Here is a 20,551-nt window from a genome sequence, read left to right as displayed (position 1 = left end):
ATTATCATTTAAGCCCAACATGAGGCCTGTTGTCGGCCCACCGTACAACGACGCCGTTGTATAAACCGACGTACGACGAAGTATAAACGACACGCCTGGGGTTTTCGCGAGCGAGACATAGCATTTTCTTTTCGCCCTACCTGAGCTTTTTCATCTTCCATTCTCACCCAAAATCGCCGGCGAAAAAAGTGAAATTGAAATCGTCGTCTCTAATTCGTCGGGGGAAACCGAAGAACATTAGGTATATAATCGCGGTTATTTTCTGAAACTAGGGCACGAAAAAATGCCCTTGTTTATGCCAGACGAAGAGCTGGCGCGGCTATCGAGCGACGCCGCGTCGGTGGTTGCGGAGAGAGCCGACGAGTACATACGCAAGATATACGCCGAGTTGGATAGTGTACGTGCTAAGGCTGATGCTGCTTCCATCACGGCGGAGCAGACCTGTTCTCTTCTCGAGCAGAAGTACCTCTCGCTATCTCAGGATTTCTCTTCCCTCGAATCTCAGAACGCGAAGCTTCAGTCTGATTTAGACGATCGTTTAGCTGAGCTTGCTCAGTCTCAAGCGCAGAAGCACCAGCTTCATTTACAATCGGTGCGTCGTTGTTCCTTTATGTGTTGGAGTGTATTTGTTTTTTTTTTTTTGGAATCCCTAATAGTTAGACTGGTCTTCTTGTTTCGATGCAGATTGAGAAGGATGGAGAGGTGGAGAGGATGACGACGGAGATGTCAGAGCTTCATAAGTCCAAGAGGCAACTGATGGATTTACTGGAGCAGAAAGATGCCGAGATTAGTGAGAAGAATTCCACCATCAAGAGCTACTTAGATAAAATTGTGAGTGCTTCCCTATTTTGTTACCATGTATACACCTTTTCAACCTTGTAACCCTAATTCTTGTCCTATTTCTCAGCTTAAGCTGACGGACACTAGTTCAGAGAAGGAGGCCCGACTAGCTGAAGCCAACGCAGAATTGGCACGTTCTCAGGCTATGTGCAGTCGTCTCTCTCAGGTCAGATTATTGATTGCATTTTAAGATTTGATTGTGGCCTGCTTTTGCATTTGGACTTCTTATATATATATATATAAGAATTGGCACGTTCTCAGGCTATGTGCTTATTACCCTTTTTTTAGGCCAAATGCCTTAGATTCTTACCTTAATCTCTACAGTGTTGATGATCCTCTTACAATGTTTATAACACATGGTTTCTGATGGAAACAGGAGAAAGAGCTCACGGAAAGGCATGCCAAATGGCTAGATGAGGAGTTGACAGCCAAAGTCCACAGTTACGCTGAACTCCGTAGAAGGCATTCTGATCTTGAAGCTGACATGTCAGCAAAGCTTGTAGATGTAAGGCCAATATTCTAATTTTTTTTCTAATACTTCTTTTGTTTTCTTTTCTTATGTGCAGTTCATTTACTTTAGTGTCATTCAATTTTCTGTCAGGCTGAAAAACATGATAATGAGTGTTCTAGTTCATTAAATTGGCATAAGGAAAGATTGAGAGAGCTGGAAACCAAAATTAGTTCATTTCAAGAGGTAATTATGGCTCATAATAATATTTCGTCTTATATCTTATTGTTTTATCCGATATGGGATTTACTTTTTTTCTTTGTATCCAAAGGACCTCAGCTCTTGTAAAGATGTAGCAACGACCACTGAAGAGCGATACAATGCTGAACTTTACACTGTAAGTTTTCAAATCTAATGGTTTCAAACATTGAACCTCTTTTCATATTTTCTAGCTGACTGGAGAGATAAGTATGTCATAAATATTGTTGAGGCATTTCATAGTTTCAGAAATAGACTTTCATAGGTGTTGTTTTTCCAATCTAACCCGCATGCTGTTATATAGGCGAACAAGCTTGTTGAGCTGTACAAGGAAAGTTCGGAGGAATGGTCTAGGAAGGCTGGCGAACTTGAGGGTGTTATTAAGGCTTTAGAGGTAAGTTTGCCATTACTAATCAGAGCATAGGGTTCTAACTTTTGTATTACCATGTTACCCTGTTGAGTTTCTAATTATGACTACGCAGGAACGCTTGAGCCAAGTCGAGAATAGTTACAAAGATAGACTTGAGAAAGAGGTGTCTACAAAACAGCTGTTAGAGAAGGTAGTAAGACCCTTCAGTTTTGTTTGCTTTATCAATTATTATTGCGTAGCTCTGGTAACTTGTTTGGCAGCATCCTTTTCAACTTACACTGAAGGTGTTGTGTGTAGACCCAATTGCTAGTATGATATATTGATATTCTTTGATTGTTTTCTAAAAGTTATTATATTAGTTGATTCAGCTTTCAGAATCTAAGAGAAGTAAAATTTTCTGTGATCTCAAAATTTCTTTTAGTTTTTTTTTTAATGAGAAGTGGTTTTTATGATTTACCTTTTGGATCTACATGGTCTTTCTTCGGTGCATTTTTAAATTTATTCTCTAGTGATATAGTTTATTTTCTTCTTTGCAAATCAGGAGAACGAAGACCTTAAACAAAAACTTGAGAAGTGTGAAACAGAAATTGAGAAAAGTAGGAAAGTAGATGAGCTGAATCTGATACCTTTCAGCAGTTTCATACGGTATGCCTCTGTTTTGTGAGAACATGATTATATATAATGTATTCTTATACTTTTTGTATACTCGCCAGTCAGATTTGCTGCAGTTGCTTACCAAACGAGCAAAAAATGAGTAAAAGTAGGGATAAGTGATATTTGTTTCTTTCAAGAGATCCATTTTCCAGACAAATTATTTTGTTTGCAACTTATGTTGATAACCTCTACCAAAATGTGGGTCTTCTAACACTAAAAAATAAAAATACAGCAGTCACTAAGTTTACAGCTAGAAATATAACGTAATCTAAAATTTTTTAGGGGTTTACAGTGAAGTGCGTTCGGAAGAGTATTTGCTCTGTCGAAGTAGATTATACTTTCCTAGTGTGCACATAACATATAAAATTCTCATATCTTTCTCCTGACATACCTTGGTCCAGACGCGGTGACGATTGTGGGACCAGCAACATGATAGAGGAAAGCCAGGCAGTAATTTCGAAGGTTCCTGCTGGTGTGTCAGGAACTGCACTAGCAGCTTCACTCTTACGTGATGGATGGAGTGTGAGTTTTAGTCTTAGTATATTCATCCAGTTAAAAGTTTTTCAACTCTGTTGGTGGTGTATAAATCCCTCTTTTTATCTTGTAGCTTGCCAAAATTTATGAAAAGTATCAAGAGGCTGTTGATGCCTTGAGGCATGAGCAATTAGGTCGAAAGGAAGCTGAGATGATACTTCAACGGGTATGATTTACTTATCTTGTTATCACTACTTACTAGGTCGTTGTTACACATTTAGGTGCCAATCTTTTCCACTTTTGTTTTGTCTATATCTCTCTATGTTTCACTATTAATTTCAACCACAGTTCACTAATAACTTGAACATAACATTTTTCTATTCCTTTTAATGTATTCTTGGTATCCTGCTTTGTAGGTGTTATCTGAATTAGAAGAGAAAGCCGGATTTATCCAAGAAGAAAGAGGTATGATCAAATCATGTGCTTCTAGAGCCATATATTTTACTCTCCAAAGATGTCTTCCAATTTCTAACCTACGTATGTGCAATCTGTTTTTGTTCCCAGGGGAGTATGAGAGGATGGTTGAAGCGTATAGTCTAGTTAATCAGAAACTTCAGGATTCTGTCTCTGAACAATCTAAGATGGAGAAGTTCATTATGGAGCTAAAGGTACCTGGCTGGCATTATTATAGTGGTTGTTCAAAATGCGTTCTTGTGCTTATACATTTATCTGATTGATAGGCTGACTTGAGGAGACGGGAACGTGAAAACACACGATTCCAGAAAGATATATCTGACCTTCAGAAACAGGTAATTTGACGATCTATTCTTGGCTGCTCATTATGTTTTTGGTGGTCTTCAGTTTCTTGACTAACATGACTTGCTATGTTAATAGTTGAGCTTTTATCCGACTGATGTGCACCTGGTTGGTTGCCTGCCTAGTCAATGATATTTTGTGTTTGTTTCCACTATTTAGGTTACAATACTACTTAAGGAGTGTCGTGACGTTCAACTTCGATGTGGAGCTGCCAGGGATGATGATGATGATGACGAAGATTATCCTCTGCTATCTGATGTTGAGATGGATATGGAATCTGAAGTTGATAAAATCATTTCAGAGCATCTTGTAAGTTTGCTTCTTTATCTCGACGTCATGTTTGTGTTAGATTTTACTTTGCAAAATAAGTTGTGGATGATTAATGCTCTTCCTCATGTTGGGACAAATTTCAGTTAAAGTTCAGAGATATAAATGGATTAGTTGAGCAGAATGTTAAGCTGAGAAGTCTTGCTCGTAGTCTTTCAGAGGAGATTGAAAGTAGGGAAATGGAGCTGAAGGTAAGAAGGATATTTTTTTTGCATAGTTTCTATGGTACGGTTGAAGTTTTAAAAGAATTTTTGGAATGTCAGGAAAAGTTTGAGATAGACCTGAAGGATAAGACTGATGAAGCTTCTGCCAAGGTAGCTACCGTACTAAAACGAGCTGAAGAGCAGGGACAGATGATTGAATCACTGCACGCATCTGTAAGCATTTCTACCCTTAAAATATTTTCTCTGTTACAGCACTTGGTAGATTGAGGTTGGATTTCTTTTCAATGATTGATATTGTGATTTTGTTCTTTTTCAGGTTGCAATGTATAAGCGATTATATGAAGAGGAACAGAAACTTCATTCATCTGATTCTCGTTCTTCAGAGTTGTCTCCAGGTTCTACTTCTACTTCTATGCATCATTATGAGCTTACTGCACTACGTATTCTTAAATACCCTCAATAATTGGCTTCTTGGCTATGTTCACCAGTTTGTGAACTAAGCCATTCCAAATTTTTACCCCAGATGTCAAGGTTTAGTGGGGATGTAAGAAATCTTTGACTATAGTTGATGCTGTTCTCAAATTCAAACGAAAAGTTAGCTTATTAGGATTTTCTTTAGTTATTAAAGTTAGGTTGGAAAGCATCTGCATTTGGAACATCTACCAAAGTGTTTTCTTATTTTCGTATATCTCAGTTGTCAGTAATTAAAATTAATGCTGTATGCACAAATATTATGTGACTTTCTGTAAATCTTATCTTGTTAGTAAAGAGGCTGAGGCTTTGCAGGCTGTTACATGCTTTGCTCATAAAATCGAATACATGATTTCAGTCGCACATTTGCTTTAAAATGGCTGACAGAGATGTGTTTTTGTAGCTGTAGTGCCAGGAAAGAAGAACTTCTTACATCTGCTTGAGGATTCAGAGGTATGACAGATTGCTAAATATTTCATTCCTCTTCTTTGTTGTCCTCTTTTTAGCGTATCAAAGTAGTTGTTTGGACTCGCCTTATTGACTGGATTGCTTGTTCCAGGAAGCTACTAAAAGAGCTCAAGAAAAAGCTTTTGAACGCATCCGGAGTCTCGAGGAAGAGTTTGCAAAGGCTAGGTATATATTATCATCCTATTGACTTTTATATATCACTGACTGGATAAGTTATTAGTTTTTGTGTAGATAAGCTAGGGTACCGCTGAACATGTAACACATTTTGTTGGATAGTCAAGTTGAGAACCCAAACCAACACTATTCAATTAAAAGTAATTAAGTGTGGAAATACTAGTGTATCAGAAGTGAAGAGTTAAAGGTTATTGCACATGCAGGTGGATTGCTGAATATACTATCTGTGCTTATGTGGTTGCAATACCAGTGTAGTTATCCTGTATAACTTACATGAAGTATAATCATACACCTTGAAACATAGAGAAACAACATGAACAATGGTTATATCTAATGTAGTATATACATCCATGAAACTCAAACTGTAGCTATTAATTTTTGTCATTATTTCCTGTAATTTTTTTACTGTGAGTATTATCAACTGCGTTGTTTTCATCTTTCTCCTTTGGATTTTAGGAGTGAGATAATTGCAGTGAGGTCTGAACGAGATAAGTTGGCGATGGAGGCAAATTTTTCTAAGGAAAAACTAGAAGGAATCATGAAAGAATCTGAACGCGAGGTGATCTTTTTCATAAATTCATATCATCAGCAGCTTGTGCGTTCTTCAAAGTTCTTACCTTATCTGTGTTCATCGTAGAGAGAAGAAATGAACGGCGTTTTGGCAAGAAACATAGAGTTCACACAGTTAATCATTGACCACCAGCGGAAATTGCGCGAGAGTTCCGAGTCTCTGCACGCAGCGGAAGAGATTTGCAGAAAATTGTCTATGGAGGTTGTACATCCATCACTCTGTTTAATTAATGATTTCCTTGCTTCAATACTAACAGTCATCTATAGGTCTCGGTTCTCAAACAAGAAAAAGAGGTGTTATCAAATGCCGAAAAAAGAGCTTCTGATGAAGTTTCTGCTCTATCTCAGAGAGTTTACCGTCTTCAGGTTGGAAACATGACAGTAGTGCAAATATTGTCTTAAGCTGTGCGTACTCTTTTTTCTTTTTCTCGTCTTGACCTGTTTTTGTGCAGGCTACATTGGATACTGTACAAAGTACAGAGGAAGTTCGTGAGGTAAGAAAATCACCTTTGATTTTAGTTTACTAATTTTATACAAATTAGGTGATACCGATTAAAAATGAAATAACTTTTAACTTTACCAATACAGGAAGCAAGAGCTGCCGAGAGAAGGAAACAAGAAGAGCATATCAAGCAACTTGAGGTTAATTGCATATTTGATGATTCTTTTGCTGTCTCAATCGGTAGTTTTCTTCAAAATTATCATGTATAAATGAGTAGAAGTGACTGATTATTATCAAGCAATCTGAGGTCTATAGCATATTTGATTAATCTTTTGCTGTCACATTCTTTAGGTTTCTTCAAAATTATCATGCAGACGAGTAGAAGTTAACTGATTTTTTGACCGTTATTTTCACAGAGAGAATGGGCTGAAGCTAAGAAAGAATTGCAAGAAGAAAGGAGTAGTGCACGGAATATTACTTCGGACAGCAATCAAACTTTGAACAAAGCTGTAATGCAGGTAGAAGAAATGAGAAAAGAATTGGCTGATTCCTTGAAGGCTGTCTCAGTAGCAGAGTCCAGGGCTTCTGTGGCTGAGGTACTGTTTCAAGTCTATTTCACCTTTCTTAATAACATAGACTCATGAATACATGAAGCTATTCCGTACTGCATCAAGGTGCGGCAAATCACCAGCATCTGTCCGCGTTTACTCTGTCTGGCACCTAGGTTGCATACCCTAATAGCCCAGGTCACCTTCCTGGATTGCCATTGGTGGTACTTTTGTGAAGGGAGTCTTTGCATGTAGTTTGTGTTGGTGGCAATAAATTTTACCCCTTGTGAATAGGCCCAAACCAATTACCAGAAAATCACGACATTGTCATTCCACTTTTTTTTTACGGCTGTGGGCCGTCCATTCATATTTTGGCATGATCATTTTTGGCTTTTTATAATTGATTATTACTTTGCATGTGCAAAATTAGGCTAGACTTTCTGATTTGGAGAAGAAGATAAGAGCGTCAGATCCTAAGGTAAATATTTTTGATTTCTCTAATAATTGAATTGTGGGGTTAAATGCGAACAGCAGAGTCCTGGATGGAATTTGCTATTACTAGTTTATAACGATTTATTTTCTCACTTTTAGGTTCTTGATATGGACAATGGTGGAATTATTTCTCTTTCGGATAATGAGGTCAGTGAAGTACTTCAATTTCTTCGCAGATTTAAATTCTGAGATGTGACTTTAAGTTTGTAATTATGGTATTGTTCCGATTTCCTGGTTGCAATCTATTTGTAAAAAGACTGCTCATGTTATACATGTGATTCATGCAGGATTTAGGATCTGCTTGATGAATTATATGATGTAGATTTGAGGCTTTTGTTTGAGCTATTGTTTGAGTTTACCTTTTACTTGTGGCATAGCAATCCAATATCTGTTTGTGTAAGGTGGTCTGTTAATTTTTTCTGGGTGTGGTGGTTATTTCCTCTAGGTGTCTGTTGAATTGCGTATCGCTAAGGAAGAAATCGAAAAATTGAGGGGAGACGTAGAATCTAGCAAAAGCCACATGCTCCAGGTACTTCTTGAAATGAATAAGTTAGTTTTGATTTCATTGTGACTGGGAACTGATCTTGCGAACCATCTTGCAGTACAAGAGTATAGCTCAGGTGAATGAAACTGCGTTAAAGCAGATGGAATCTTCCCATGAGAACTTCAGACTTGAGGTATTGGTGATTGTGTTTGGATGAAACAAAGATCACTTATAGATATGCAACTATCCTCTGCGATAGAATTAGATCTGCTGTAGGTTTATTTTACAACTGATGGCTGTTTGTAGGCTGAAAAGAGACAAAGATCGTTGGAAGCAGAGCTTGTTGCTCTTAGAGAGAGGGTGTCAGAACTTGAAAATGACTGTATACAGAAGTCCGAGCAACTAGCCACTGCTGCTGCAGGAAAAGAAGATGCTCTTGTATCAGCATCGGCGGAAATTGCAAGTCTGAGAGAAGAAATCTTAGTTAAAAAGTAAATATTCTATTATGTAGAGCAAGTATCTTATTTTCTCGTGGACACACAGACGCATGTTCATTCTTAAATTGATGGTGTGCGATTGACTGCAGTTCCCAAATGGAAGCAGTGAATATCCAAATGTCCATTTTGAAGAATGAGCTGGAGATGGAACATGAGAAATGGCGTGTTGCTCAGAGAAATTATGAAAGACAGGTTGGTTAAAGCTCTCTATTTGAAGAAACATGTGACCATCGTGCATATTCATGTTGGCGTTGGTTTTTATTGGATGGTTTTTGAAACTGACTAGATTTTATTATTCATCCTATCTAGATACTGACCAGATTTTATTATTTATCCTGTTGTTCAATTTCATGAAACAGTGGTCTTCTGGATTCTCTATTTTACTGCACATTTGTCATCAGATATTTTCTGAATTGAGTTTTATATTACATGAAATAGTTGTTAGTTAGTTTCGTCATAACATAAGGTCTTACTGCCATCTACTGATTCTGTTCTTTCTTTCTTTTCATAATATTACAACGATCTCTCTTTTTGTTTCCTACTTTTTTTTGGAGTACAGGTTATTCTGCAGTCTGAAACTATTCAGGAGCTTACAAAAACATCACAAGCTTTAGCAGCCCTTCAAGAGGAGGCATCTGAACTACGTAAACTAGCTGATGCACGGGGAATTGAAATTGTAACTTCTACCTTACAAAACTTCATTAAAATTGTGATTTTGAATATTTCTATAATAATATCTGATTTGTGACACGTCGATTCAATTTCTTGGTATTTATCAGTCTGAACTTAATGCCAAGTGGAGTGAACAGAAATTGATGCTAGAGCAGCAAAAGAATCTGGCTGAGAATAAGTATCATGAACTCAATGAACAGGTGGCGTCTGCTCCCGATCTCTTACGATTATATTTTGACCAACCTTATTTTTTTCTATGCATGACAAAAGCACCTCTCGTTGATTATCTGTTTGACATTATTTAATCCAATTTGTTTATGCTCAACAATGCTTACTTTTGCATGTGGTTCTGCTACAAGTACTCACTTTTCTTAATTTCTCTATACATCAGAACAAACTACTTCATAGTAGACTTGAGGCTAAGCATCTCAACTCCGCTGAGAAGGACAGTCGTTCTGGAAAAATATCATCTGGGAGCACTGACACAGATCAACCTGAAGATTCGGGTTTGCAAAGTGTAGTTAACTATCTACGCAGAACCAAAGAAATAGTAAGAGAATTCTTTGTAGGATTGCTTTTTCTTTCTTTCTGCCCCTTCTCTATACGGTGGGATTATCTAAGTCATGTGCATCTTATATGACAGGCTGAAACTGAGATCTCACTAATGAGACAGGAGAAACTACGGCTGCAATCGCAAGTGAGTTGATGTCTCCAATCCTATCCATTATTTGCCTACCATATCCTTTTTTGAGTAACAACCATGCACACATGAAAAGGGAAAACCTCCTCCACTACTACATAGTTTTGGCTGCGGTATGAATTTTTTTTTGCAACTTGTTTTTGTCTAGCTTGAGAGTGCCTTGAAGATGGCAGAATCTGCCCGGGAATCACTTAAAGCTGAGCGCGCCAGTACAAGAGCCTCGTTGTTGACGGAGGATGGAATCAAATCTCTTCAGCTTCAGGTAATGTTGGGTGATTTGATATCTGATAACAATATAACATATGGACTAATGATCTTGCTGCTTCAGTTCCTCTTAGTTGAGTTCTATTATCTTGTCAAAGTCAATATTTTCAACTTGGAATTTGTCTTTTGGATTCCTGATGTATTGGTTGGGTTGAAACTATTATTGTTTTCTGACTTCAAAGCTCTCCTCGCAGGTTAGTGAGATGAGCTTGCTCCGTGAAAGCAACATGCAACTCAGGGAGGAAAACAAACACAATTTTGAGGAGTGTCAGGTTCGTAATGGAACCTTCAAATAGATTTCTTTTCCTTCATCTCACTCGAATGACTGAACTTTTTTTAAAACATCAGAGATTGCGTGAGGTAGCTCAAAAGGCTAGGATGGAATCAGAAGATTTCGAAAACCTCTTAAAGAAAAAGCAAACGGAGTTGGAGTTGTGTATGAAAGAGATGGAAAGACTAAGAATGGAGACAGATCTTCAAAAAAAGAGGGTTGATGAGGCAAGTCATTATAAACTTCTTGCGTCATCTCATATTTTCAGTTACTTTTTGTTACTGGTTTGTACTTACAATTTCTTGCTTTGTGAAGTTGCGGGAGACATATAGAAACATAGATGTTGCTGACTACAATCGCCTCAAAGATGAAGTGCGGCAATTAGAGGTAATGCCTATACGGATTATATGGCGTTGTCGAAATTTCTTGATACCCTAGAGTTCACTATATTTGCTGTCTTGAAATTAGTTACAATGTCAATGCATGAATGTTACCACCGTCTGCTGAAGGTTACTTAGTTCTTAGTTCTTGCTCCTAGACCCATCTGGTTAAAGAACATAAGGCGCTTTATCTATTTGATATTGGTATGGTCAATGAGAGAGCCTGGTTTTCTTCTAGTTTGGGACTACTCCCTAGTTGCATTATCGATTATCAAACGCATCTAGAACTCTAATGTATGACAATTGTCATTTTGGCTGATGAATATCTGATGATTTATTTGTTAATAGTGTTTGAGTTATGCAGATGTTTAAATAATTTGTTCGATTCTTGAGCGTTCCACTGTGCTTTTCGGTTTAAGTTCTCATGTCCTTTTTGACGCCATAATATGATTTTTAGGAGAAAATGAAAGTAAAGGATGCTCATGTTGAAGATTTTAAAAAACTTCTGTTAGAGAAGCAGAACAAGATATCTCTATTGGAGAAGGAGCTAACAAACTGCAAAAAAGATCTGAGTGAGAGGGAGAAGAGGTTAGATGACGCTCAGCAAGCACAGGTAGAATGAGAACTATCTCGCTGAGCTCATTTTAATTTTTACATGTAGAAGAAGCACTACCCCATGTAGATTTACTTATCTGTCTCTGTTACTTCTTGTTAGGCTACTATGCAGTCAGAGTTCAACAAGCAGAAACAAGAGTTAGAAAAGTTCAAGAGAGCTTATTCTTCTTTAAATACGACCAAGGTTCGAATCTTTATTTTTTGTTTTTTTGTTTATCGACTCATAGATGTTTTCCTTTTAAAATAGCGATGTTTTATTATGTCATGAAGAGAAAATACGAAAAAGAGAAGGAGGATTTGAACAAAGTAAACCAGTCACTCTCTAAACAGTTGGACGAAGCCAAAGAAGGTAACTATTTATTCTTTCTTTTCTAAATCCTATTGGATAAGTTATGTATGTATCTGCTCATGTTTTCTATTGCTGCCGAAAGCTGGAAAGAGAACAACAACTGATGCTATGGTGGAGCAGGCCGTTAAGGAGAGAGAAGAAAAAGAGCATAGAATTCAGGTAGTAAAAATTTCGTATTTGAATGTGGCTCCCTCATATCTGCTTTTTTAGTGTTTCTGTGTATTCTTATACACTTGAAATTTTACTGCAGTTTATGGATAAGTATGTTCATACACTGAAAGAGGAGGTGAAGAAAAAAACTGAAGATTTGAAGAAAAAGGATGAGGAGTTAACTAATGAGAGAACAGAACGCAAGTCTGTTGAGAAGGAAGTTGGAGATTCCTTGACAAAAATTAAAAAGGTTCGATACTTTCCAGCCTCACTTTTGTGTCTCTTGTAGGAATCATTGGAAACTATATACCATATTCTTCACTTTGAAATCCTTCACCCAATAACGTTATAGTTCATATATTCCCTACCATCTGTTTATCAGGAGAAAACAAAAGTGGACGAAGAGTTTGCTAAGCTCGAGAGGTATCAAACAGCATTGGCCCATCTCTCTGAAGAATTGGAAAAATTGAAGCAAGCGGATGGCAATCTTCCTGAGGTAACATGTTTTATGTCATTTGGATGTACATATACATATGTTAGGTCACATTTATTATTATTTTACCAGTTTGTTCTAAACGCTTTTGTTTTTCCATAGGGTACTGCAGCTGTCCAGGTTCTATCTGGAAGCATATTGAATGACAAGGCTGCCGCTTACGTGTCAGCTGTAGAGTACTTTGAACGTGTGGCTCGGTCTATTGCCATCAATTCTCAAGTCAGCACAAAGCCTACTGATATGGTGACTGAACCTTCCTCTGGCACTTCTGCTGCTGGTAATCTAAAAAGCACACCCAAACGACTCCCAAATTGTGATATTTTTATTTTACACTGACGAAATTAATCTTTGGCGCAGTTGAGTCTTCGGCCATGGCGAGAGCCCCTTCTTCAACACCTTTAATAGCTCCGGTGGCAACAACCCAGCAGCCACCCAAAATAGCGACAGAGAACAAAGAAAAGAGATCGACTTTGCAGAAACCAAGCACTGAGGTTCGTAGACCAGGTAGTAGTAGGAGGATTATTCGTCCTCAACTTGTCAAACCCGAGGAATCTCCCCAAGTTGATGTTGATATACCAGAAGCTGAAGGAGCTGGTGATGATGGAAAACATTCTGCAGCCCATGAAACAGAGAGCCAAGTGACCACATCTGTACGACCTATTCGTAAACGCCAGGCTGAGTCGTTGGTTTCCGAGCCACAACTAGAGAGTCTGATTCAAGGGGAAACCAGCTCTGAGATGGCACCACCTGCGTCGAAGAAGGCAAAAACATCTGAGTCACAACCTGATGCTTTCGAAGGTGAAAACCTTGCAAAAGAGCCAGCCATAGAAGATTCGATGGATGCTACTACTGCCGCTGATGGTGACAATGAAGAAACAGAAGCCGAGAATGCAGCAGAGGAATCTGTGGAAGCACAACAAGAAAATGAAGCTGAAGTGCAGGATAAAGCTGATGAACCAGTGTCAGAAAATCCAACTGAGACAGAAACCATCCTTACTGAAGAAGAGTCTAGGGATCAGACCGAACAAGAGAACCAAGAGCTTCTTACAGATATGGAATCCGATAAGGAGGAAGGAGAGCTCGATCTAGATACACTTGAAGATCTGGACGAGGCTACAGATATAGCAAACATGATGAGAAGTCCAGAGAAAGAAGAAGTGCAACCTGAGACGCTAGCTACACCCACACAGTCACCTACTAGGATGGAGACAGCAATAGAGGAAGCTGAAACAACCACTGAGACAACACCGCTTGAAGATGATAAGACCGATGAAGGAGGTGATGCAGCTGAAGAAGCCTCTGATAAACCTAACAATGCTAATGATCAACAAGAAGCACCAGAAACTGGTGTCAAGCCAGAGACCACAGCAGGTACAACCTTCCCTGCATCTACCGCTCCACCCACTTCCTCTACTCAAGCTTCTGCTATTACTTCAAGGGGAGCTCCAGAAACAGAAGAAACCAAAAGAGCTGCGTCACCAGGTGGTGAAAGTTCAACTATGGTGAGACTAACTGAGAGAGCAAGACTGAAAAGAGAAGAAAGAATAGCTAGTCTTGGAGGAACCGCTAGAGCTCCTAATCCAGCCGTCAGAGGTCGCGGTCGAACTGTAAACCTTCGAGGAGGTGGACGATTGCTGTCTCGTGGTGGTCGAACCCCACGTGGTGGACGTGGACAATCCCCGAGCCCGCAATGATTTTTGTTGGGTATGTTCTGATAAATTGACTTCCAAGCAGGCTCTTTCAAGAGAGCGAGTTTATAACGGTAGAAAACGCAATTAATGTCTAAACCTCTTTATTTTTGTCCCTCGATTTTCTCATTTCAGCATCTAAAATCAAACCCCATCATTTCCAATGATTACATATTGCAAAACACATCATAAGCACAACAAGCCCACAAAACCAAAAAGAGAAGAAAAACCCAACATTACAAACATACAACAAAACCTTAGAACACGACGGCACTCAGCTTGTTATCAAATCAAAGCAATCCGACATAATCGGACTGTTTCTATTGATCCTTCAGAAAACCAAACCAAAAAACACTAACAGGTTCTACTAGTTTAGTTAGTTCACAGTCCCGGTTAAATCTGCGTTTCCCTCTTTGGCTGTTTTAGATAACTCCATTGTTTTGAAATCAGCAACCAGGTCTTCTTTCTTCTGTAATGAAAGGCGTAAGATAATTCTCGTAAGAATACATAGAAGTAAAGAGAATGATTGGGAGATAGATATATAGAGGAGAAACTCAGGACCTTTAATACGGGAGGGAACCTTAGCTTCTTCTGTACCATAACCTTCTCTCTGTTTTCATAAAAATCGAAATCATCTAATATAGATGTCTTTGCTGCATAGTTCTTGAAGATGTTCAACACTTCATTTCCTTGCGGCAACCTCACCTATATATATGATGAAAATATTTGATCAGTATCAGATGACAAGACACATAATTTACTTTCTTGAGCCTCTGAAAAAACAATTTTACCTCTTGTGTGTCTCTGCTATTGGTTACAGGCTTGTTCTCATTGTTCTCAAGTATTATATGTCGTAATTGCGGATTTGGAACATCTTTGATCATGTGCCACTTGACTGGAAAATAGCCAGCCCACTTATCTTGTTGCCAAAACTCCATGCTTTTCTCGTAATCCACTCGCCCAACCATTTCAGCAACACCGCAGAATTGCCCACTTGCATTCACCTGAAGAATCCAATAAAACCGATCAGAGACCAAGGAGATGTTGCAATATAATGAATACGGATATCACAAAAAAAAAGAATGCTATTTGCATACCGAGAAGAATAGGAAAACCGGGCACTTTACACTTTTCTCTGCAATCTTCTTCTGAGATTCTTGATACGCACTGTCTAACTTCTTGTTCCCATTGAGAGTACTAGACCAGACATTGTACTTGATGCTCTTGTGTATGTCGTCTTCGCTATAAGATTTTATCACAAAAAATATCGCTTCCTCGTATTTGGTCTGAAAGCTAGGGAGGTTATATTGATCCCTTCTGATCACAGAACCAACACCGTTGCTTCTTTCATTCCCTTCAGCATCCAACGTACAAGACTCACATTCTCCATTGGTAATATGATCTTGACCACTTGCTAAGTCGCTCGTGCTATTACCATTTTCTTTGTTCCTCGCTTTAGCCTTGTCCGTTTCATCACGATTTAAAGCACCAGACTTTTTCTTCACCGGATCCATGGGGTATGCGAAGCCACCTCTTTCTTGATTATGCAGTGGGGGTGGGGCATAGCTGTTCTGTAACGCCTGTTAACCCCAACCAAAAGCCAAAGAAGAAGATCAGTAAAAAAATCTTGTCGTAAAATGTGAAAAGAGAGAAGAATTGAAGAAGCCAAATGTTTACTTTTCGGGGTGTTTTGGGACGATCTCCCATGCTGTGACCGGTGAAGGAGTTCTTGCTCCTTGAGTAATAATTGTTATGGTTATGACTTGAAGAAGATATGTTCTGTTTCAAGGGTTGGGTATTTGAAGCAACGCCATACACATACTTGTCTCCAACAGGGTCCCATAGATAGGTCGGAGATGAAACATCTCCATAACCAAATTGGTTCTGATAATAACCCTGAGCTGCATACATGGGCGAGTGAAGCGCCTGACTCGATACGCCAACGGTACTTATAGGCATATAAGCTTGGCTAGCATCATAAGATTGAAACCCTGGCATCAAGTAGATCAAAGATCCATTTTCCCCTTGCATTACCTTAAAATCAAGATCAAGAAAATTGTCATTTAAAAAATCTTAGACTCCTCAAATTCTCTCTCGACAAGGAAGGTTTTGATTACCGGGTACTGAACTTCTGTTCCATAACCATAGTATCCGTTATCCTTTGCTTCTCCAACTGAACCATCAACACCTGAATATCAAAACACAAGTGATTGTGACTTATGAACATCCAAAAACATATGTGAAAATATATTATATGTTATGAGATGTGTAAATAGAAAGAAGCAAAACCTGGATAGTAGAATCCATAGTAGCCACCATAAGGACAAGGCAGGCCTTGATATGTCTCAAGAGTTTCATAATATGGCTCTGACTGATTCCTTTTCTCTTTTACAGAAACCTTTAATGTTGCAAAAAACAAGAGGAGACACATACTGATGAATCATCCTTAATTATACCCCCAAAAAAAGAATCAATCATCTGTAAAAAAAAGAACAGAGAAGAGAGAAACTGAATTTACCATGGAAGTGGTGGAAGCAGTGACTTTAGCAAGAGGATCCACTCTAAGATTCTTCACCATATTTTCAATAGCAGCTGAAAAAAAATAAACAAAACGTTCCCAAAGGGATCAGATTCAGAAAGCCACCAAGAAACCAATCAGTACACAAGACATATATATGTATGGATTTTGAGTAGAAATTAACATAAGAAATCTATTGATGCCTTTTATTTTCTTATCGATGTGAAGAAGAAGAGACAGGATTGAAACGTGAACTGATGTCTGAATATTTAGTCGTACCGAAAAAAACTAACAAACCAGGCGTAAAAATGATATAATATAGTAGTATTGAAGATAAGACATATGAGTCTAATCACAAGAAACAGAGCACTATATATATAAATAGCAAATACACACACATAAAGGATTGAGCTAAAAAAAAAAGGTCAAACGCAAAAGTTAAAAAGACTTGTAAAGAAGAACACAGACAGATTGATTAAACACGTGTGTGCGTGCGTGGGAAAGATAGAGTACATTTACGAGGATGTTTTGGAACATGAGAAGTCATCGAAGAAGAACTAGTAGTACAAGAAGAAATTAAAAAGACGAAATTTATGTGTTCGAATAAGAAAAACGAAAAAAAAAGAATAATCAAAACACAGATGAAGAAAACAAAGTTTTACAGAGAAGTTTTTTTTTTATTTTGTAATTTCTCAAGAATTATTTAACTAGAAAAAAAAAATCTGTAGAAAATCTTTTTATCAAGAAGAAGACATCAGCAAAAGATATATCTATATTTTTTGTTTTTGTAAACAAAAGTACAGATACAGAACAGAGAGACAAGAAATGGTAATGGCTTACGAAGAAGAAGAAGAAGAAGAACAGAGAGTTTTATTTTCCACCTTTTGTTTCTATTTTTTTTTCTGCAATCCTTCCTTCTTATTTATTTCAGTTAATATATATATATATATAAACAAAAGATTTGGAAAAAAAAAAGAGGTTGGGAAGAGGTGCAGATGGAGGGAAGAGAATGGTCCACGTCATGGATTCTTAATATGAACAAAGAGTAACCGTTGGATTAAGCGACAAAGGCAAAAATATTAAAAACATCTTTTTTTTTTTCTTGCCAACTTTTCCATCTGGAGAATCTATTCTTACACAACTCTCTCTTCAAAGTGCTTCTTCCAAAAAAGTTGAATAAAAGTAAGAATCTTAATTTAGCATTAACTAACTCAATTTTATTTCTGATATAAGTATATTTTTCCTGTATGAATATATTTATATTCTATGGAAGCAAAAAAAAATGAAAGTTAGGACCAGTTCTTGTGGTCGGACATACAATAAAAGCATAGAATAACATTATAGATAGTTGAACAAAAATGAACTTGACTATGTCTCTCTCCATGTATGTATACTTGAGTCCGAGCAACACCACAAATTAAAGAGAAAAAGCTTTTTTTACTCGAAGAGTTTGTACTACCTACCTTTTAAAGTTTTCTCAACCATATATATACTGATATTATTAATTTGCTCTTGGGTAAACAAAATTAGATATATTCTTTCTTTGATGAAAAGAGATGAACAATTCCTATACGCTACAGTTGTTGTTGGATTATTTTTAAAATGTTATTTTAGATTGGAGATTGAGATCTCATCATTCATACTATTGATAATTTGATATGCTTCCATTATTGCAATCTGATTTTTTTAGAAAAAACAAATTGTTTCATTAGGTGTCAAGTGGCCCTATTCATTTGTATGCACACATTAGATAATTGTATCCACCAAAATCCAGATCTAAAATATACAAAACTGGTCCATAAGTTTAAGGGACTATCCTAGAAAAAGTGAAGACAAGTAAAACTGTGATCACTCTCTATTAGGTTGGAACTAATAGTTTCAGCATCACCTTACATAATATTTTTAAAAAATAAAAAAACTGTTTTTCGTTTTATTTTTTTCTCCATTAGTGTTATTGTATCCAAAGTAGATATTGTTGCTTCGGGATCAAGTACATATATGTCAACACCACAAACATAAGAAGCCAAATTAGCCAAGAAAAAAAAAAAAAAAACAAATGAAACTATTTAATACAATAATCCAAATTTGTGGAGCGTAAGAGAATTACAAGGTGCCACGTTTTGTCATTGCCGTGGCCTGAACGTGTCTGCTTCACATCTATATATTATTCTTTTTTGTTTTTCAGTCCTTTTTTCTTCCCGTCTTTTATTTTATTTCTATGTATTAATAAATATCTGTTCTTATATGTGATTACGTATGTGTATAAATAAGTTTATAAGATTGCATCTACAATCATTTAATTCGTTGTGTCTAGAAAATTAATCATAGTTTAATTATTTTGTTGACTTTGCATCGATAATAACTTGGGGGTGTTTCATCATGACTTAGTTTATAAAATGCGTGTGCCATAGTCTAGGGAAAAACAGAAATATGCGGACGAACTTGTTATTTGTTGAAAGTTATTTGTAGTGTGTTGATTAGTGAACTGAGAATACAATTCTTGGAATTGATGCGTACTAATGGGCTAAAAACGTACGTTATGAGGCCTTAATAGATAGACGTTAATGGGTCTATTAAACTGTTTCAAGAAAAACCCATTTAACTCTCCAATCTTCTTCCTCCTCTTGATTTCCCGAGCTTAAACAAGGAAATTTTTGATCATACAAAAGAAGAGAGTATCAAACAAATGTTGTTAGAACTTAAAAACTAAACAGCGTGATCTTACAGAGGAACTATGAAATTTAGATCTTATGGAGTATGGCTTTGAGATGTGGTTGAAGATGGTCAGTGGTAGTAGTACTCATGTGAACCACGTAAGCTAGTTTTCCTCCATCAACCAATTCAAATGCTCTCTACTTATCTCCTTCACCTGTCAGAGAAAGAAGAAAACAAAACAAAGCAAATCTCAATTAGAAATGCAAAGTTTATTTATAATAGAGGAAATGGTAACTACGGGTAATTCCATCTTAAAAAACCTTTGATGCGTTTCCCACAATATCACTTTTGAGCAAGATTGATCCATTTTTGTATGTTCCTTTCTGAGATCAAAATCATAATCAGAAACATTATAATAAAAGATCATGATTTAGGAAGACTTAGAAGAAAGAAATTGGGATTTTTTTATTTATATATATATACCTGGACCTCGACGAGACCTGTGCTCTGAGCTATGACGACTTCGATGGAACCATCTGGCTTTGGACGAAAGTAACCACTCTCTGCGTGCATCGGAGCTCCTGATTCCAACTTCCATGTCTTCTGCGTATACGCTATCACCGGCTACATAGACAATAAGTTCGAGAATAAATTCGTCTCTCTCTCTCTCTCTCTCTCTCTCTCTCTCTCTCTGGCCTCAGCTCAGTTAGATTCGAATTCGATCTATAGCAAATGATGATGAAACGAGATCTGATCGGGTTTACCTTGCCGGAATGTGAGAAACGGAGCTCTTCTCCGTATCGGAAGGAAGGTATGGTCGGATACTCACCTTCGCCTTGTCCTCTCCAAGTTCCCAAGAGATACGACAGCGGCTCTACCAAGGGGTGAAGCGGCGGCGCTTCCATCTGATTTGATCGCCGGAAACAAACAACAACAGAGTTTTTACTCTGAACTGATTGATGATGAATGATGCTCGCGTGGCTGATTGATTGGATGGGTGAATCATATTGGATTTACTAAATATGCTAAAGCAGGCCCAATAATACAAGGCCCCCCTAAGTAAAACTACTTACTTAGTTATTGAATTGAACACTCTTTACATAAACATCCTTAAAACTAGCTGATTGATAAATGATGGATTCCTTGACAATCAGAAAGTAATTTGGTTTTTAAAAAAAAAAACAAATGTTGATAAGAGTTTTCTAAGATTAGTATTTATGGGTAATTATGTTTGTGTTATATAGTAATGTTTAACTCAAATAAAAATCAAGGGTTTTCCATATATGTATGAATTGAAGC

General features: G+C 37.4%; 2 protein-coding genes and 1 pseudogene across 8 annotated transcripts; 1 reads left to right on the top strand and 2 right to left on the bottom strand.

The window, feature by feature from the left end:
- The first annotated feature begins 42 nt into the window (after nt 1-42).
- LOC104703280 (nuclear-pore anchor) lies at nt 43-14,243 on the top strand. Its single transcript, XM_010419287.2, has 48 exons — nt 43-592; nt 685-831; nt 908-1,006; nt 1,217-1,345; nt 1,442-1,534; nt 1,620-1,685; nt 1,851-1,940; nt 2,029-2,106; nt 2,458-2,561; nt 2,972-3,092; nt 3,178-3,270; nt 3,461-3,509; nt 3,609-3,712; nt 3,785-3,853; nt 4,020-4,169; nt 4,274-4,378; nt 4,451-4,564; nt 4,668-4,746; nt 5,226-5,275; nt 5,382-5,455; nt 5,921-6,023; nt 6,102-6,236; nt 6,302-6,400; nt 6,487-6,528; nt 6,623-6,676; nt 6,893-7,072; nt 7,455-7,502; nt 7,616-7,663; nt 7,962-8,045; nt 8,119-8,193; nt 8,307-8,491; nt 8,587-8,689; nt 9,057-9,173; nt 9,277-9,369; nt 9,561-9,719; nt 9,813-9,866; nt 10,018-10,131; nt 10,328-10,405; nt 10,482-10,631; nt 10,720-10,791; nt 11,242-11,397; nt 11,500-11,583; nt 11,670-11,748; nt 11,831-11,907; nt 11,999-12,148; nt 12,281-12,394; nt 12,494-12,668; nt 12,749-14,243. Exons 1-48 carry the CDS (start codon nt 284-286, stop codon nt 14,083-14,085), a joined length of 6,288 nt encoding a protein of 2,095 aa, XP_010417589.2. The 5' UTR covers nt 43-283; the 3' UTR covers nt 14,086-14,243.
- Nucleotides 14,167-18,058, bottom strand: LOC104703281 (uncharacterized). 6 transcript variants are annotated; one of them, XM_010419289.3, is made up of 9 exons: nt 17,438-18,058; nt 16,598-16,671; nt 16,369-16,477; nt 16,197-16,267; nt 15,757-16,113; nt 15,177-15,659; nt 14,871-15,083; nt 14,641-14,784; nt 14,167-14,548 (listed from the first exon to the last, which is right to left on the bottom strand). In XM_010419289.3, exons 2-9 carry the CDS (start codon nt 16,655-16,657, stop codon nt 14,456-14,458), a joined length of 1,530 nt encoding a protein of 509 aa, XP_010417591.1. In that variant the 5' UTR covers nt 16,658-16,671; nt 17,438-18,058; the 3' UTR covers nt 14,167-14,455. The 6 variants fall into 6 exon arrangements, with proteins under 6 accessions (XP_010417591.1, XP_010417592.1, XP_087313589.1 ...); XM_010419290.3 differs by having other exon boundaries at nt 16,801-18,054; XM_087457463.1 differs by having other exon boundaries at nt 17,479-17,628.
- A 1,136-nt stretch (nt 18,059-19,194) lies between these two features.
- Nucleotides 19,195-20,258, bottom strand: LOC104703279 (peroxynitrite isomerase Rv2717c-like; annotated as a pseudogene). Its single transcript, XR_015561395.1, has 4 exons — nt 20,017-20,258; nt 19,736-19,876; nt 19,573-19,635; nt 19,195-19,466 (listed from the first exon to the last, which is right to left on the bottom strand). The product of XR_015561395.1 is annotated as a peroxynitrite isomerase Rv2717c-like (transcript).
- Nucleotides 20,259-20,551: the final 293 nt, after the last annotated feature.

The sequence above is a fragment of the Camelina sativa genome, chromosome 7, assembly GCF_030686135.1.
Source record: "Camelina sativa cultivar CO46 ecotype springtype chromosome 7, ASM3068613v1".
In the NCBI taxonomy this organism is placed as follows: domain Eukaryota; kingdom Viridiplantae; phylum Streptophyta; class Magnoliopsida; order Brassicales; family Brassicaceae; genus Camelina; species Camelina sativa.
Note: the sequence above shows the minus strand (reverse complement) of the source record. Positions and strands in the feature narration are given on the sequence as shown.

Bases quoted from the DNA above. Each gene is read 5' to 3' on its own strand.
- LOC104703280 (XM_010419287.2), top strand. From the start codon at position 284: ATGCCCTTGTTTATGCCAGACGAAGAGCTGGCGCGGCTATCGAGCGAC. The intron at 3,713-3,784 runs GTACCTGGCTGG...TCTGATTGATAG, and splicing joins AGTTCATTATGGAGCTAAAG to GCTGACTTGAGGAGACGGGA. The intron at 5,276-5,381 runs GTATGACAGATT...TGCTTGTTCCAG, and splicing joins ATCTGCTTGAGGATTCAGAG to GAAGCTACTAAAAGAGCTCA.
- LOC104703281 (XM_010419288.3), bottom strand. From the start codon at position 17,144: ATGACTTCTCATGTTCCAAAACATCCTCGTAAAT. The intron at 16,478-16,597 runs GTAAATTCAGTT...GCAACATTAAAG, and splicing joins CTGCTTCCACCACTTCCATG to GTTTCTGTAAAAGAGAAAAG. The intron at 15,660-15,756 runs GTAAACATTTGG...TGGGGTTAACAG, and splicing joins GTCCCAAAACACCCCGAAAA to GCGTTACAGAACAGCTATGC.